Here is a 19,639-nt window from a genome sequence, read left to right on the forward strand (position 1 = left end):
TTAATTTAATTTAATTTTATTTATTTATTTTTTAATATATTTTTTATTAAATTATTATCTGTGTACACATAGATATTGCTGTACATGTGAAATAGTTCACTAATATGTTATATTCATTACATGTTGAAATACTACATGTTGAAATACTATTGTGCATATGCTAGATTAAATATGTGTTTAAAAAAAAAAAAAAAAAAGTTAAGCATGGACTTTCCATTTGACTCAGCAATTCCACTCTAGGTACATATCCCAGAGAAATGAAAACATATGTCAACACAAAAACCTGTACAACAAGCATTCATAGTGGCATCTATATATATAAAAGCCTAAGCAACAGGCCAACCTTTTGACCAGAAGCTACGAGGTGCACTGACCACCAGGGGGCTCAACACAAGAGCTGCCCAGCTGCTGTGACTTGGCAGCTGCAGTTTTCGGGTGATGCACCTGGAACCAGAGAGAAGGGAGCCTGATTCTGGGGTGTGTCACTCGAGAACCGCCCTCTCACAATCTGGGATCCCTTGGGGGATGCCAGAGAGCTGGTTTCGGCTGATCTCTGCAGGTCAGGTCAAGGGACCCCACTGGTGCACGAATCCATGCGCCAGGCCTCTAGTTATGCATAACAGCGCAAAGTGGAAATGACTCAAACGTTCATCACCTAATGAGCAAGCAAAATGTAGTACATTCATACAATGAATATCATTCAGCAACAAAAAGGAATGAAGCACTGTATGTATGCTACTGCCTCGGTAAGCCTTGAGAAGTTTATGCTAAGGGGAAAAAGGGCTAGTCACAAAGCCCACATATCCTATGACTTCATTTATGTGAAAGGTCCAGAACAGGCAAATCTATAGAGATATAAAACAGATTTGTGATTGCCTAGGGTTGGGAAGGATGGGAGGCTAAAGGGTGGAGGGTTTCTTTCTGAGGTGATGAAAATGTTCTAAAATTATTGCGGGGATGGCTGCACAGCTCTATGAATATCCTAAAACCAGCGAATTGTACCCTTTTAATGAGGAATTGGATGGGATGGGAATTATATTTTAAAGAAGTTGTTATAAAAATAAAATAATTTTGAAAACCTAAAACATTTGCATCTTTGTTTTTTGCCCTGAGAAATAAAATGGCACAGATGTAGCTATCTGTATGTCAGTCTCTTCCTGGCTGCAGTGTGGAGGATGGACCTGCAGGAAGCAAGAACAGGGACCAGGAAGACCAATTCCAGGAAGGAGACTTCAGGAGTTCAGAGAAGTAGGTAGGGGCAGTGAAGACAGTTAATTACACCAGGGCCATGAAGTAACAATATTCATGCTCATAGCTGCCAACGTTGGCGACAACCTGAAATATGCAATGCTTTTCAGATTACTGAGTGGGTTGGACTATCCTTACCACTAATCTCCTTGCCCTTTTATGTAACTGAGTTGTTTGCCACACTAACCCAAGCTGAGTTCAAACTAAAACCCCTATGTGAAAAAGAAGAAAAAGGTTCAGTCAGGAACAGATTTTATATATATATATATATATATAAAATTGATTTCAGAGAGGAAGAGGGAGAGAGATAAAAACACAAAAGATAAAGAGATAAAAACACAACATACAGATGATGTATTATAGAATTATACACCTAAAGCCTACACAATTTTATTAACTAATGCCACCACAATAAATTAAGTGAAAATAAAATAAAGAAGCCAACCACAAGAAGGACAATGAGAGAGAATCATTGACTGGCTGCCTCCTGCAGGCCCCCAAAGGGGATTGAGCCTGAAACTCAGGCATGCGCCCTGACTGGGAATCGAACCATGACCTCCTGATCTCCTGGTTCAAAGGTTAACTGCTCAACCACTGAGCAACACTGGATGGGCAAACAGATTTTTAATTTATCTTGCTTATTGTATGCTGAAAGGTTATTGCCTTTCTTTTCTAATTATTTATTTATGTAAAGTAATTTATTTGTTCGTCCTTCCATCCATCCATCCATCCACCCATCCATCTAAGTCAAGAAATAGTTATTGAGCACCTGCTACAACTATGAGTTCCAACTATGGGCATACAGCAGAGAACAAGTTAGACTCTGCTCTCAAGTAGTTTACATTCCTTGGAAACAGATCAGCAACAAACAAACAAGAACACACATCTAGTAAAAACTGGAAGACGAACATACAGTAATGCCATAGAGGGCGCGAGGTGGTGGCCCAAGAAGGCCTCTGCGGGGGTGCCAGGAAGCAGCTACTACGGGGAGAAGGAGGGAAGAGCAGTCCAGCCCAGGGAACAGCTCGCTCACTGTTCTGCCTGCAGATTCCAGAGTTCGTGCCCTAAAACATTCCTCTGGAGATATCCAGGGGGCTGGAATCTGACCCTTCCTTTTGAGAGGCTCAGAGCAGCATCCATCTTGAACTACTACGATGGTGCCCGTGTGAAATAGTTTGAGACAAGTGTTTTCCAATCCTTTTTATGGATGCAAGATTTTAATACTCCTGACAGCTGTGTCTCCCCACTTTGCAGTCACACTCTAAGGCATTTTCTCCTTGATGGTGCTCTCTCTCTGTTGCTTTTGTTGTTTGTTTGTTGTTTTTCATTGTCCTTCTTGTGGTTGGCTCCTTTATTTTATTTTCACTTAATTTATTGGGGTGGCATTAGTGAATAAAATTGTATATGTTTTTGGTGTACAATTCAATAATATATCATCTGTGTGTTGTATTATGTGTCCATCACCCCAAGTCAAGTCTCCTTCCATCACCATTTATTCCCCTTCTATTTATTCTCTTCAACTTCCTTTCCCTTTGGTAACCACAATACTGTTGTCTTTAATAATTTTTGCCTATGCGTTAAACACACACATACCCACCCACACACAAACCCATAAACACAGACAACTGTATGGTTATTGCCTTTCTCTCCTGAGAATGTCTTATGACACTGAATCCAAATCTGGTGATTTAAAGCCAGCAAAGAAGGTCAGGGTTACATAACACACACACACACACACACACACACACACACACACACACTTTTTTTTTTTTTAATAAACCTTAAAACCTAGGTAGGAAAGCCCAACATATTGCCTTCCAATACAACTATGAACTATTACATTATTTTTTCTTTTACTCTGGTACACATTTACTTACATAATTGTACATTCATTATTTTTAAAAACTGAACTCCACTGAGGATAAACCTTACCAAGCTTACTAAGAAGCCATTATGGTTTTGCTCTTGAGAAATTTGTTTCAGCAGAATAAATTTATGGGGAAAGTAATACATTTAATAACACATCCTCTGGGGGCTTTTAACACTTCATTAAAAGGAGAGCAACAATAGTCAAGAAAGGTGAGACATCAGTTAAGGAAGTCTTAAACTTGGTTCTACTACAGAACAAATCAATCCCATATAATGGAAAGGGAATCTTTGAAACAAGGACAGACATTCTGAACACTATTGTTTGCATTCAGATCAATATATGCTCCCCTGAGTGTCACATTTTGTAAGGACATTGTCATCGTCATAATTTTAAGTTTTTTGTTTTGTTTGTTTTGTTTTTTTACAGAGAGGAAGGGACATGGATAGTTAGAAGCATAGATGAGAGAGAAAAACATCAATCAGCTGCCTCCTGTATATGCCCTACTGGGGATGTGCCTGCAACCAAGGTACATGCCCTTGACCGGAATTAAACCTGGGACCCTTCAGTCCACAGGCCGACACTCTATCCACTGAGCCAAACCTGGTCAGGGCAAAAATCTGTAAGCTTTTGTTTCCAACAAAGCAGATGTCAGGCTGCCTTTTGCAGGGCCAGTCCAGGGTTTGGAAGAGACTTCCTACCCTAAAGCTGGAAACTTGAGAGCTGGCTGATCAAGCTGAAGGTGGCTGTGACAGAAGGGAACACAGTGCACCTGCCTTCCAAACAGCCCTGGCACAGTCAGAGCTCTGCAAGTCCAGAGCCTAAAGCCATAAAGAACCCCCAGAATTCACAGGGTTTTCTGAAATTTAATGAGATATTGGCAACACTAAATGGCTTCTAGGGTTCAATGCAGCATTGTACTCACATACCATCCCCTTTTCCCTAAATCCACACTTCTTTGCCACACGTGTCCGGGTTTCTGCAGTACATGTCCCCTCTGAAAGCAATGCCTGCCTTGAATATGAATATTTTGCCAGATCCATTCCCCTGGAGGCTGAACTCTATGGTCCATGTCAGGACCCAGCCACGGGGAGAGTTTCTGCCTCAGTATGGGGGAGGGACCATGACATTGCCAATCACTGGTAGACCTCTGCCAGACTCCCGTGGCCCTCCTCACCCCCCCCCCCCCCCAGACCAGATCTTTCTGACAGCAAGGCAGGGATCCAGTCCAAGTTGCCTACAACTGTGGGGCATTGTTACGTGGGCTCTGCATTGCCTCTCAGGGGCCAGTCTCCATAGCCAAGATAATACCTCCTACCCCCAAGGTCCCCCCCCCCACCCCATTCCTGGCTAAATTCTCACACCCTGCTGATCCAGCAGCCACATCCCAACACACTCCAAGGCCAGCCTACATATGACACCCACAGAACTTACCAGTGCTGATTGTGACTTGGGTCTGCAAGTGTCTTTCATAAAAATAATAAATGTCTGTGTGTGTGTGGGGGGGGGGGGTGGGCGCACAGAGAATCACAGGTTTCTCTACTGCTGTGACTCAGGCTGCCATATCCAACGGTGTATGACAATATTGCCTCCTCTTCTTTGGCTCTTTTACAATTACGTAACTGTACTAGCATGTCAGTCCTGGAGGCTAACCATAAAGCGTCCATCAGGTAGTATAAGACAGCAGCGTCACACCAGTCCTTCAAACGTTGTTTTTCAAGTATTTCTAAAGCATTCTCTACCCTCCCACACCTCTCCCTCTCTTTCTCTCTCTCCCAAATTATGTAGCTACCTTTGAAGGACAAAATCCATGTTTTCTGATTTCTTTGACATCACTTCCCAACACAGCTCTGTGGAGAAGGGCTCTCTGCTTATGATTTGTATCAAGTAGAACGTTGACTGCATCCAGGCCCTTATTGAGCTGATCAAGCTTAAGATGGCTGTGACAAAAGGGAACACAGTGCACCTGCCTTCCAAACAGCCCTGGGACAGCCAGAGCTCTGTAAGTCCAGAGACTAAAGCAATAAAGAACCCCCAAAATTTATAGGGTTCTTCTTGAACTTCAATGAGATATTGGGAATGCTAAATGCCTTCTAGGACTCAATGCAGCATTGCACTCACATACCATTATCTCTTAGGACCCTGGTCTGCAAACTGTGGCTCTCGAGCCACATGAGGCTCTTTGGCCCCTTGAGTGTGGCTCTTCCACAAAAATACCACGGTCTGGGCCAATCTATTTTGAAGAAGTGGCATTAGAAGAAGTTTAAGTTTAAAAAATTTGGCTCTCCAAAGAAATTTCAATGGTTGTACTGTTGATATTTGACTAATGAGTTTGCCAATCACTATAGGAGATTCCTGCCCACTACAGAGGTGGTTGCTGATGGTTTAAAAAAATTGCTAATCAGGTAGAGGCAAGACAGGGACTGAGCCAGGGACATTGCCTTAGCCAGCTGATTCCCTTGGTAGGAAAGCAGGCCTTTCTAGAAGTCCTTTTTGAAGTCACTGCTTAGAGATGATGTTAACTAAAATGTTTTGAAGGAGATGATGGCTCCTGTGCTCTCACAAAGACAAGGAAGGCTAAACACGGAGCTGCATTTCAGGGGTTGCTCCTGGGAGATAAAATACGGAGGGTAGGTCATAGATGCATTGGGAGGGGTGCTAACCTGAGAGTTGCTCAAGAAGATATTCATCCACAGGAGGAGAAATGAAGCCCACCTGGTGGGCTCTGACTTAGGGCCACGTAGTTAACTATTTCTTTTGGTCACAGGACCCTCTTTCATCCAGCCCTTCCCAAGCATTCCCATGTTCTTGGGGACACCAAGCCCAGTAAGCCTAGGTACGTCTAGCCCTGGTGACTAGTACAGCAAAGGACATGGACCTAACCTTGTTTAGTCAGACTAAAGCCCGAGTAGGTTGAGAAAGTTGAGCTTTCTCTTCTGGAAACTGTAGGGTAGAGTAGTAAGCCTACTAAACATGGGATCCATGACCCTGAGGAACAAAAGTGGAAGAGGAGGGTGAGAGACTGTTAAAGCCTCTGAATGAAGGTTTAGGTGAACCCATATTTCTTCTGGCCTTTTATGCCATCCACATGGATTAATTTCTTTGATTATTTAAGCCAGTTAATGTCAAATTGGAGGTTTTCTGTGACTTGCAAATGAAGCCTCTTAACTTACAAAGCATTCTTGGGAACACAGTGCACCTGCCTTCCGAACAGCCCTGGGACAAGCACAGAGCCAGAAGGAAGAGGGACTCCTACAGCTAAAGAAGGAAGGCCGGGGCCCAAGTTATGGAAAGAAAAAACCACCTGGGAGGTGCAGAGTAGGTGATGTAAGACACCAGTGTGTCTGCGGGAGGGAGGGCGGGCAGGCAGGCAGCAGGGCGTTCACTTTAGGCAGAGCTTTTCATGCCCTGCCAAGGCCAGGGTGGGCCCCTGAGGAGCCGTGCCAGGACAAACACAATCGTCAGTGAGGTGCGGAGTGCATAACTAAACATATGTTAGCCATGCGGGGAGTGACCCAAGTTCCAGGCAGGTGACAGGGGAGGCACATGTCTCACAGGTGTGCACACGATGAGAGTTACATGGAGGGGCATTGGAGCATTAGCTGCCAGTCCCCAGGCAATTATGGCACTCCCATGACTCAAGATAGACTGGGAATACAGGGGCGGAAGGGGCGGGTTATAAAGTATAAACTGGCCCTGGCTGGTGTGCTCCAGTGGTAGACCATTGGCCTGTGCACAAAAGCACTGTGGTTTCCATTTCAGTCAAGGACACAGACCTGGGTTGCAGGCTCATTCCCTGGCCTAGTCAGAGTGTGTGCAGGAGGCAACAAACAATTGATGTGTCTCTCTCACATTGATGTGTCTGTCTCTCTCTCCCTCTCTCCTTCTCCCCCCCCCCCCCCTCTTTCTCTCTTGTTTCTCTTCCTCTCCCCTCTCTCTCCTCTCCTCTCTCTCTCTCTCATTCCCTTCTACACTCTGAAAAAGCAATGGAAAAAATATCCTCAGGTGAGGATTAACAAAAATCAAACAAACAAAAAAGGTCTAAACTGAATAAAGGAATTTTGGACTTTCAAGAAAACAAACAAAAAACAACCCAAGCTAAAATAAACTACAGTTGGTGTCTGAAGATGTGATCCCACCACTGCCACCAAAATATCCGTCAGCTGTTCCCGGATCCCCACCCCAGAAGTCTGGAAAGTGCTTACAGGCCTGTGAGGAACCCTTGCTTTAGTACTTCAAGACAAGTTTTCCAATTAGATGATTAATTAGGAGGTGTTCTGGAATGTGAATTCACCTGAAAAGGGAAGGGGAGGCAAACATCAAAGGGAGTGAGAAAGGTATGAGGCACAGCGAAAGCAGTGATTTTAGACGAAAGAAAGCAACCCCTCATCAAATCACGGATACATTTACCTCTTATTTCCACTTGTCACCAGCTAAGACCGGTGACTAATTATTAGAAGTACTACACCTTTTATGACATTTCTTATCATCTAGGTGGGCTGCAATCTGTTACTAATAGCTAGTACTTATGAGGGCTCTTTGTGTGCAGAGCACTTTGCTGAGTATTTGACACACATTCTCTTATTTTATTCCTACACCATCTCTATAGGCACGTAGTGTAATTATCATTTTAACTTCAATAGAGAAAGCTGCAATTAGGGGGAATTAAGGAACTTGCTAACACATCCAGTAAAAACACTGAGCTTTAAAACTGCACTAGACAAGAACAAAGAGGGTATCTTGGAGGGAATGCAGTCCTTGCCACGGTAAGCTCTCAAATGCTAATTTGAACAATGACCAACATTTCAAAAAGAAAGGATTTACATAATTCTCAGAAGCAAATAAAATATGGCGTAGCATTTCCCACGCTATCTGGATGAAACATGTGAGCTGAACAGTTATGGCAAGGCCAACATTATTTTTAAACTTTTTAAAATTGTAAAACAGATACAGACAACTGCAAAGAGAATGATATACGTAGATGAATGAAATGAATTATTTTAAGGCAAACACCCTTATCACACCATCCAGATCGAGAAACAGGAATTGGGCATCCAGCCAAGGCCCTCCCTTTGCCCCATCTCATCACATCCCCGCCCTTCCTGAAAGGGACCATGGCCTGACTGTATGGCAATCACTCCCTTGTGTTTCCTTAGAGTTCTATCACCCAAGTCTGCATCCTGAAATACTGCAATTGAAGGTTGTCTTTTTTCTGATTGAACTGCTAGGTCTATTTTATTTCATTTGTTTTATATTATTTAATTTTTAAAAACATTTTTGTTTATTTTTTAAAAACATTTTTATTGATTTTTTACAGAGAGGAAAGTAGATGGCTAGAGAGTTAGAAACATTGATGATAGAGACATCAATCAGCTGCCTCCTGCACACTCCCTACTGGGGATGTGCCCGCAACCAAGGTACATGCCCTTGACCAGAATCGAACCTGGGACCCGTCAGTCCTCAGGCTGGCGCTCTATCCACTGAGCCAAACTGAATAAGGGTGTTTTATTTATTTATTTCTAAATTGAATTTATTGGGGTGGCATTATTTAATAAAATTATATAGATTTCAGGGGTACAATTCTATATTCTATTATCTGTATATTGTATTATGTGTTCACTACGGCAAGTCAAGTTTCCTTCCATCACCATTTATCTCTCCTTTATTTCTCCTACCTCTTCCTACTCCACTTTCCCTCTGGTAATCACTATACTGTTTTCTGTCTATGAGGTATGTGTTTGATGCTTAATCCTTTCCCCTTTATCATCCAGCCCCCCTACCCACACCCCTCTGACAGCTGTCGGTCTGTTCTCTGTATCTGTGAGTCTGTTTCTGTTTTGTTTCTTAGTTTATTTTGTTTGTTAGATTCCACATATAAGTGAAATCATATGGTACTTGTCTTTCTCTGACTGGCTTATTTCACTTAGCATAATACTCTCCAGGTATTAGAATACTCTCACTCATACAATCATGAAAGGCAAAATTTTCTTTCTTTCTTTCTCTTTCTTTCTTTCTTTCTTTCTTTCTTTTTTTAATGGCTGAATAGTAGTCCAATTTGTAAATGTACCACAACTTTTTTTATCCATTCATTTTCTGATGGGCACTTGGGCTGCTTCCAAATCTTGGCTACTGTAAATAATCCGCAATGAACATAGGAGTACGTATATCCTTTCAAATTAGCACTTCAGGTTTCTTCAGATACATTCCCAGAAGTGGAATCACTTAGAGAACCCTCGTGCATATTGGTGGGAATGCAGATTGCTGCAGCCACTATGGAAAGCAGTGTGGAGTTAACTAAAAAAATTACAAAATGGGACAGCTAGGTCTACTTTAATCTACAGGTTCTCTCTCCGTTCATTGTCTCCCTTTGTTTTTCTTGTAAACATGATTTATGAGGAAATTGAGTCTTGTAAACCCCTAAACTGGCAAAGTTGCCCATAGCCTGAATTTTTCTGATTGCATCAATGCCAATATTCATACTAGTTCATATGAACCAAGTCATCAAGAGGATAGCAAGGTAGATTTAAACTCCAACACCTGGTCTGCTAAATCCACAAGCGCATTAAAATGCTGTTCCTCTAACACAGCGGTTCTCAACCTTCCTAATGTCTCGACCCAAGGGTTGAGAACCGCTAGCAAGGTCGCCTAAGACCATCAGAAAACACAGGCATTTACATTACGATATATTAACAGTAGCAAAGTTAGTTATGAAGTAGCAACGACAATAATTTTCTGGTTGGGGGGTCACCACAACATGAGGAACTGTATTAAAGGGTCAATGCATTAGGAAGGTTGGGAACCACTGATCTAACAAGAACCACGGGATCCTCATCATGATCACAAATGCTCTGACAGAGTAATCTGTTTCTCTCTTCCCTCTTGCTGCCTTACACACACTGCTCACAGAATAGCTGGTAAAGGGATGTGCTTGTTGTATACATAAGGCAAAAAAAATAAATCAATATGCATTAAAAAAACAAACAAACAAAAAGGATTTTTCGTGGGAAGAAAATGGAGAGGTTCAGCAACCTGTACCTGGCCCTTTGACCATTTGTAAGTTTTGGCACTTTCTTTAAGAGACAGTAAGATGCAGCTACCAGCCGAAAAGAGATAGATGGAGGAGGGAAGGCAACATCAATAAAGGGGTGATATGAAACTCAACGCCATTTTTTTTTTTTTTTTTTAGAACTGTGAAAAGCCATATTCACCCCCTCCCCCCATTTACTCTCACCACCACATTCTTTTCAAGCCGGGGTTTCTAAGCATGGCCTTCAGGCACGGGATAAAAATAGCTTTGCAGTTAAACCTACTTGCTGTAAGAACTTATGCAAGTTATTCAACATGTTTCCTATGTGAACAGTGAGGATAATAGGGACCTTACGAGGTTGCTGGGGCTCCAATGAGATAATAGCTATAAAGTGTCACGTAGTAAATGCATAACAAATGTCCGTCTCTCTGCTCTGCCTCTTCCCTGCCAAGTTGTATCAGTTTTCCTTTAAAGATGTTGACTTTAAAGATTCAAGTCACCAAAAATCAAAAGTTCAAATAAAGGACATCAAAAATTCTGAATTTTCATTCACCCTATGTGGGATGAACCTTTTGACAATTGTGAATATATATTTAGCAATATGCTGTACATAAATTTAAAGAACCAGTAGCAAAACCCTCCCCTTCACATTATTTCCCACATTCTTCTATATCCCCTCTAAAACCATGTTGATTTGGCATTAATTTTTTTATTTTAGTTTTTAAAAATATATTTCTATTGATTTCAGAGAGGAAGGGAGAGAGAGAGAGATAGAAACATCAATGATGAGAGAGACACATCGATGGGTTGCTTCCTGCATGCACCCTGACCAGGGCTGGGGATCAAGCCTGCAACCGAGGCATGTGCCCTTGACCAGAATCAAACCCAGGACCCTTCATGCTGCAGACTGAAGCTCTACCTGCTGAACCAAACTGGCCAGGGCGGTTTAGCATTTGGAGAACTATTTCAAACCTAGTTTCACAGGTAAAGAAAGTGATGCTCAGAGTGACTTGCCCAAGAACACTCAGCTAGTCAATAGCGAAGAATAGACAACGGTCTCTAACGCTGGTTGCAAATTGCCTATCGGGCCAATAGGTTAAAGCCATGGTCGGCACACTCATTAGTCAACAGAACCAAATATCAACAGTACAACGATTGAAATTTCTTTTGAGAGCCAAATTTTTTAAACTTAAACTTCTCCTAATGCCACTTCTTCAAAACAGACTCGCCTAGGCCGTGGTACTTTGTGGAAGAGCCACACTCAAGGGGCCAAAGAGCCGCCTCTGGCTCTCGAGCCGCAGTTGGCTGACCATGGGGCTAAAGGATGAGAGCAAAGGTAGGGGCTTAAGTGGGGAGCACAGCTGTTCTAAACTGTCAACTCCAGCTCACGGTTACCAGGTGGGAAAGAGGGCCTGGTGTCGCTAGGATGTCTAATATTTAAAGAGATCGTGGAAACTTCCTAGATCGTCTATTCATTTTTAAAGGTTGGCAACGCATTAAACATTTCCCAAACCTCTCTGTAGGTCTAACAAGACCTGTATGGATGGGAAAGGGTCCACAGTTGGCCAGTTTGAGGCCTCTGCATCCTGCTAACCCTAATTTAAATTTATTGAATTTAATTCTCTTTCTCAAACGCCCTTCTCAGAAAATCTTCACTGGTTCCCTATTGTCTACAAGATAAAACCCAAACTCCTTAACCAGTCCTGCAAGGTAATCCATGACTATACCTAAACCCCAAACTATATTCCCACCTCACAATTAGTCTCCCACTACAACCGGGATGGCCACTGACTTCTGTTCCGGGAACAAAAATGCCCAGGCCACGCGGGCTGCTCCCTCATTCCCAGACGTTTCCTTTTCTTGGAACGCCAACCGTCTGTATCTCCCACCCATGAAATCCTGTCCATCTTCAGTGTCCAGCTCACATACCGCCTTTCCACAAAACATCTCTGATGGTCCCTGCCAAAAGCCACCTTGCTCTGAATCTCCAAAGACTTTATTTTACTCACTTGAGGCGCACCACATACTGCCTTGTTTGGAGTTACCTGCATAGCTCATTCCCCCAAACACCTAATACCATTCCTGGGAAGAAGGGTTTGAGTATTAAGATTACAGTAGCCTCCCCACCCCCTATCCACAGGTTTGCTGTTTGTGGTGTCAGTTACCGGCTATCAACTGTGGTCTGAAAATATCAAATAGAAAACTCCAGAAATAAATAATTTGTAAGTTTTTTTTTTAAATATATTTTATTGATTTTCCACAGAGAGGAAGGGAGAGGGATAGAGAGCTAGAAACGTCGATGAGAGAGAAACATCAACCAGCTGCCTCCTGCACACCCCCTTACTGGGGATGTGCCCGCAACCAAGGTACATGCCCTTGACTGGAATTGAACCTGGGACCTTTCAGTCCGCAGACCGACGCTCTATCCACTGAGCCAAACTGGTTTTGGCAATAATAATTTGTAAGTTTTAAGCTTCATGCCATTCTGAGAACCCTCCTGGCTCCATCCCACTGGGGACACAGATCATCCCTTTGTTCCACGTATCCACGCTGTATACGCTCCCTGCCCAGTAGTCACCCTGTACCATCTTGGTTGTCAGATCAGCTGAGGCAGTATCCCAGCACTTGTGTTCAAGGAACCCTTATTTTACCTAACCATGGCCCCGAGTGCAAGAGTAGTGATGCTGACAACTCGGATATGCCAAAGACAGGATGTAAAGGAAGTGCTTTCTTTAAATGAAAAGGTGAGCGTTCTCAACTTAAAGGGCCGGAAGAGGGATGGGAGAGAAACACCTTATAGGCTGAGGTTGCTAACATCTATAGTAAGAATGAATTTTCTATTTGTGAAATTGTGAAGAAAAAAAAAAAAAAAGAAACTCATGCTAGCCCTAACCGGTTTGGCTCAGTGGATGGAGCATCGGCCTTCGGACTGAAGGGTCCCAGGTTCGGTTCCGGTCAAGGGCATGTACCTTGGTTGCGGGCACATCCCCAGAAGGGGGTGTGCAAAAGGCAGCTGATCGATGTTTCTTTCTCATGGATGTTTCTAACTCTCTATCTCTCTCCCGTGCTCTCTTTAACAAATCAATAAAATAAAATAAAATAAAATAAAATAAAATAAAATAAAATAAAATAAAATAAAATAAAATAAAAAAATAAAATAAAATAAAATAAAGTAAAATAAAATAAAATAATAAAATAAAATAAAAGAAAAGAAAAGAAAAGAAAAGAAAAGAAAAGAAAAGAAAAGAAACTCATGCTAGTTTGTGGTCTTACCCAAACTGCAAAAGCTATGGCCACAGTTTTAGCGCTTTGTGGGCGGGAGAGACAAGGTAAGTTTCAATGGATGGCAATGGGTTGCACCTGAAAGCACGGAGCCTCTGGGAAGACTTCAGCAAGGGATTGCCCAAACCTGTGACACAAGCCATTTATTTCAAGTCGGAGGTAGTTACAATATAATATTTTGAGAAAGTGACCACAATCACATAACTGTTAATAGCAAAGTGTATTAGTAAAATTGTTCTATTTTGCTGTTAATGTTTGTCTCTGACTGCGCTTAGTTTGTAAATTAAACTTTATCACAGGCATGTGAGTATAGGAAAAAACATAGTGTATAAAGGGTTCGGTAGTATCCATGGTTTGAGGCATTCCCTGGGGGGTCCTGGAACATAACCCCACAGGACGGGGGGAGACTGCTGTGTACTGACTATCCTTCCAGTGCTTCGTACAAAACAGGGAGCACAATCACCATTTTAGAAACACTGTCCTTTTATCCGGCCATAAAGAAAATATCTCTGCAAAGCTCCACTGCATCCACACTTGTATAGGCAGGCCTCGCGTCCCCGGCTCCCCAAAACATTTCTCCACGCCTACTCTCCCCCCACTACTTTCTGCTTGCTTTGGGGATTCCTCCTTTAAGGTTCTCAGATCTTCCCCCAGACAACACTCATTCTAAGGGCCACTGTTACGCATTCATCTCTCACAGAAATGGTTTCAGGGGAGTTGGTCTTTTTCTGGGAGTGAGGCTAATTAATCCGATCTGATGGCTATCGCTGGAGGGACACGGAGAGCTGGGCTCTCAGTAAACAGACGCTGTCCAAATATTTAAGTTGTGATAAAACTGATTAAACCTTGGCTTTCCAGTAACCAAGGCTAATTTTGAGTAAAGTTTTATTTCACATTTTGTTTTTCTTCAGCCACCCTCATTTTCAGCCTTCTATTTTTAGTTAGGTCAAAAAAAAATAAAATAAAATAGAAAGAAGAAGAAGAAAAATTAAACTCCCTTTTACTTTTATTGGCCTGGCTAGCACTAGAGGCGTTCAATAAAACGTTGACCAAATGAATAAAGAAATCGATTTTTTACTTTTGCTTCAAAACAAATGCAATTACTGAAAGGGTAAATATGACAGCCTTACGAGACAGCCTAAATTTGCACAATAATGGGAAAAGTGGATCTGGTCTTGCCTCCAACTAGCTGTAGTTTAAATGCCAGCCGAGTAATTTCAATGAGCCTATTTTGGGTATAGCCTTTCGAACCTGTATAAATATATGGTCAAAGGCAAGTCGAGGGTTGCAAAAAAGTCCTCACATTTATGTCACACGGTCATCTGCATTCAGAGAGCCAAGACAGTCTTGAATTCCAGGAAACATTAAATAAAGGAAGACTAATGAGGACAGAGGCTTCCGCTGAGAACACAATGGTTTCTCCTGTTTTGGATGATGGCCATGGTAGCTCACAGGTACTTAACATTCTTAATTTCTTTACCAAAAGAGAAAAAGCCATTCCTAAACTCTTTCTAGGAGTGCTTCTCCCATAAGCACTTTATAACACGCCATAAGCACTTTATAACACGCCCATAACATGTACTAGCATTAGCATAATATAACATGTCCTCAAAGAACTTCCCACAGAAAGCCACTTTCTCCCAACTCCTGTGAGAAGAGAGGAGACAGGGAATAGGTTACATCTGCTAATCAAGAGGCTCTGGGCCCCACATTTATCCTGTTTCAGTATATGTGGCGGTAAGACTTAAAGCAACGCTCTCCCCTCTGTGGAAAGCGACGGTGAGCACGCTTCTTCTGTCCTTACATAAATAATCCTGTGTTACATTTTTGAAAATGATATTTCAACATTACAGAAACCGACGTTCAAAACGCTTTTTATGCACACAAGGATCCCAGACATTTATTGGTTAAAAAAAAAACCCTGCTTTAGACCAACAGCAACAAATGGCTAGATCGTTGTAGAATAAAAGGGCCCACAGATTTGTTCAAGAACCAGAACAAAGTAAGGTGGGAGGGAGGAAGCCTGCAATCCACTCTCTCGGTCCACTTGTGCCCACTAGCGAGGGTCACAGCAGCCAGAGCGGGGCCCTCAGAGCCCTTTTCCTGACCTCAAACCAAGCCCCAAGTTCAAGGGCAGCCCCGAACCCCTCGCTGATGTTACATGTTTATCTGCGGGGTAACCTGGTGCTGTTTGGGCTGGCTATTCGGTGCTAAAGGGCCGGCGAGAAAGAAGGAGAGAGCCAGGCAGATGCTCCTGGGAGTCAGGTGCTCCTGCTCCGGGCCCTTCCTGAGCCCCTGCTTCTGAGGAGCTGTCACTGCTGCTAACTGGGACACAATCCTGGGGGGATAGGGGTGGAGGAGGATTCACCAACGCACACCCCAAGAATCCTGCTGGGAGCCTAAACCGGTTTGGCTCAGCAGATAGAGCGTCAGCCTGCCAACTAAAGGTCCCGGTTCGATTCCCCGGTCAAGGGCATGTACCTTGGTTTTGGGCACATCCCCAGTAGGGGGTGTGCAAGAGGCAGCTGATCCATGTTTCTAACTCTATGTCTCTCTCTTCCTCTCTGTAAAAAATCAATAAAATATATATTTTTAAAAAGAGTCCTTCTGGGAGGAAAGGCAGATTCAGGCTGGAGGGGCCCAGGAATGACGCGCGGAGGTCAGAGCCGCAGACCTGTGCGCCCCAGAGCCGGGGACTGGGGGGGACTGGTGCCCAGGGGTGGAAGCCGAGGGTACCCCGCCCGCTGCCCCCCTCCAGGGCAGTGACGTCAGCGCTGCAGACCCAGGCGCGGCGGGGCCACGTGGCCGCGGGCGCTCGGCTCCGGGAGCCGGCGGGGGACGCGGGGGGGCGCGGAGCAGGGGTCCGCGGGGCGCGCCCCGGGCTGCGGGCGGCGGCCCTTACCTGGTTGCGGCGGTACCAGGCGCCCGACAGGGAGCCGTTGCCGGCGCCCGGCGCCCCGTACGTGAAGTTGCGGGCCAGCTCGTCCAGGGCGGCGCCCCCGGGGCCTGCCATGGGGCCGCGCTCCGCTCCGGCCGGGGCTCCCGCCTCCCGGGGCTGCAGCGCGGGGCTCGGACAGGAGGCGCCGCGCCCGGGCCGCGCTGCCTCCTCCGCTTCCTGCTGCTGCCGCCGGCCTGGCGGGCGGCGATCGGGGCCACCTGCTCCCGCCCGCCCCGCCCCTCGGGGCCACCTGGCTCCCGCCCCGCCCGCAGGTGCGCCGCCGCCCCGCCCCCTCCACCCGCCGGCGCCCGCGGGGAGCCCCGCCCGCCCCGCATCCCGGGCCTCCGGCACTCCCCCGGGCCGGCCGGGGGTCCGCACCTGTCGGGGCGGCGCCGGGACCCTCGCCAGATGCCCGCCGGGCCCTGCTGCTGGGCGCCCAGTCCGTATTCGCGGGGTGGATGGGAAGGAAGGGAGACCCAGGCTGACCAAAGCAGCTACACCTTCGCCAGTTTCACCTGGCCATCCCAGCTCCCTGAAGCTCAGCAGTGCTTCTCACTTGTATTTTTAAAAAATATATATTTTATTGATTTTTTTCACAAAGAGTTGAAGTGAGAGGGATAGAGAGCTAGAAACATCGATGAGAGAGATTCATCGACCAGCTGCCTTCTGCACACCCCCTACCAGGGATGTGCCTGCAACGAAAGTACATGCTCTTGACAGGAATAGAACCTGGGACCTTTCAGTCCGCAGGCCGACGCTCTATCCACTGAGCCAAACGGGTTTCGGCTCACTTGTATTTTTAAATTGTTTGCAAGTGGGAAAGTCACGAGTTCCCCAAGTGCTGTAAGCAGCCGGAGGATGAAGGTTGGGTGGATGACATCTCAGGGCCAACCCTGGAGAGAGGCTTCCTGCAATGACTGGGAGGACCCCCACCGGGAGTAGGAGGACCCCAGCCTGTGCTCGGACCCGATGGGGTTTCCTGCAAAGGGAACCAGGAGGACTGACACATCAGAGTGTAGGCTGGAGATCATTGTGGTTAATGGTCTTACGGAGCTCTCACCAGATGTTCTGGGTTTACCTGTGTGCAGACGGTGCGCTGTTACGCCCAAGGTTTCTCTCTGCCAGGTTTCTCTCTCGCCTGTAGAACTTTGTGATTCTGTATTGTTGCCCCAAGCTCTGGAACTTGCAGACCTTTTGTTGTTGACGCCAAGCCGAGATTCTTCTCATACAATGTGTGTTGACTGCCATGACTTCCTGAAAGAGAGACCTTCAAGAGAAGAGAGCGTTTCCAGTGATTTTTAGGGGAAATGTGCAAATGAGAGAAGAACATGAGGAATAATAATTTCAAAGAGAGAAAAGACATGTCGTCTCAGAAGTTGTATCGTTTCTTGCTTGAGCACCCAAAATATTCAGTGAGCAGTTAATATGGTAGGCGTTTCCAATTTTAAAAGGCTCACTTATTTCTAACTAGAGGCCCAGAGCACAGGTCCGTGCACTTGTGAGGTCCCTTGGCCTGGCCTGTGGGGATCTGGCCGAAACTGGCTCTCTGCTTTCCCTGGGGGATCCCAGATTGTGAGAGGGCCCAGGCCAGGCCCAGGGATCCCACCAGTGCACGATTGATTGGGGAGGAGGAGGACTGAGGGAGGGCTCCAGGGTGTGTCCGGCCAGTCTGACCCAGTCCCGATCCACTAGGCCCCAGCAGCAAGCTAAGCTACCGTTCAGAACCACTGCCCCATGGCGATCAGTGCACATCATAGCAATTGGTTGGATGGTCAAATGAAAGGTCAGACACTTAGCATATTAGGCTTTTATTATATAGGAGGATAAATAATTGAGGGTGTCTCTCTTTTAAAAATACATTTTTATTGATTTCAGAGAGGAAGGGAGAGAGAGAGAGACAGAGAGAGAGAGAGAGAAACATCAATGATGAGAGGGAATAATTGATTGGCTGCCTCCTGCACACCCCCTACCGGGGATCAAGCCCACAACCCGTGCATGTGCCTTTGACCAGAATTGAACCCGGGACCCTCGAGTCCACAGGCCAACGCTCTATCCACTGAGCCAAACCAGCGAGGGCTGAGAATGTCTCTTTTTGATATGTTCTATACACCACCCAAATTTGTGCCGGTTTTATTCATGGTTCCGTTGAGATGCTTTAGGATCCGAGGAACCGAATATTCAAATAACCGTGGCTTCAATAACAATCACCTGTTTTCTCCAGGGGAGTGTGGCTATTTAGGGTTCTATGACGTCATCATTTCCATCTCCCTGCGCTGCCATCCCCAGGGATTGGCCCTGTCCCTTTTCATGGCAGCAGCTCAGGTGTCACCTGCCAGCATGACCACGATTAGAAAGGAAGTGGGCATTCCTTCTGATGCATCTTTTTATTAGACAGGAGTCCTCTCAGCCACCTTCCCTCTCAGGCCCCATTAGCCAGGACTGGGTCACACGTGTATGTTTTACCTGCACGGGCGGCTGGCAAAGTGACGTGGGCATGTTCAGCTGGCAAGGAAGAACCAGGAGGTGGTTTGCAGGCAACCCCATTAGAGCCTGCCACAGCCAGTCTTCAGTATATCCTATGAGCCAGAGTGTAACGAGTTATACAGTCTCTAACAAGCAAATAATAAATGGGTCATGTTCCTTTCCTGTTTAAAATGCTTCCAAACCTCCCCACTGATGCAATAAAGTTCACACTTTTTAAGCCTGGCTTATGAGACCCTTTATGATCTGGCCCCTCTACTCTGCTACACTCAAGCTCGTTCCCATTTCGTTGTTTAATTGAAAAAATCCTTTTCAGGTTTTTTATTTTTTTTATTTTGTGTTTGTTTAAAAAGCTCTCATTTTAGAGAAAGACATCGCTTGGTGCAGAATAGGTGTGACGTGTGCAGCCTGCGATGAGTGGTTCTGCACATTCCCAGGTGCCCCTGCGGTCTCAGAGGCTGTCCCAGGGAGAGCGGGGGTGGCTGGGACAAAGAATTCGTGACCAGTGTTCCCACACGGTTCACAGGGCGGCAGCACAGCGTGCTGTGAGCTATTTTGGTCCCAGCGGTGTAGGCGGAGCCGGAGGCTGTTCGGGACTTGGTGATGGCCTCTGCCTCTGGCTGGGGTGTCTTCAGGGGATATGCTGCTCACTTTGCAGGATGCGGAGCCTTTGATCAGCCTCCTGCCCTCAGTGCTGAACAGGCAGAGCTCTGTCTTCCTCACTTAATTCAAAGAATTCCGTCCTGGTGCCACACCCTCTGAAGCTGGACTTCATGGTGAGCTCAGAGAACAGGTT

General features: G+C 45.4%; 1 protein-coding gene across 3 annotated transcripts in view; it reads right to left on the minus strand.

Moving 5' to 3' along the window:
• Positions 1-16,543, minus strand: part of NIPAL2 (NIPA like domain containing 2) — a 65,050-nt gene extending 48,507 nt beyond the window's left edge. For all 3 annotated transcript variants that reach the window (XM_084864590.1, XM_084864589.1, XM_084864591.1), the window contains exon 1: positions 16,327-16,543. In XM_084864590.1, the coding sequence (XP_084720716.1) occupies positions 16,327-16,437 (111 nt within the window). In that variant the 5' untranslated portion in view covers positions 16,438-16,543. The remainder of the gene's footprint in view (positions 1-16,326) is intronic.
• Between the last annotated feature and the right edge of the window lie 3,096 nt (positions 16,544-19,639).

The sequence above is a fragment of the Pipistrellus hanaki genome (assembly GCF_964339955.1).
Source record: "Pipistrellus hanaki genome assembly, chromosome: 17".
Classification (NCBI taxonomy): domain Eukaryota; kingdom Metazoa; phylum Chordata; class Mammalia; order Chiroptera; family Vespertilionidae; genus Pipistrellus; species Pipistrellus hanaki.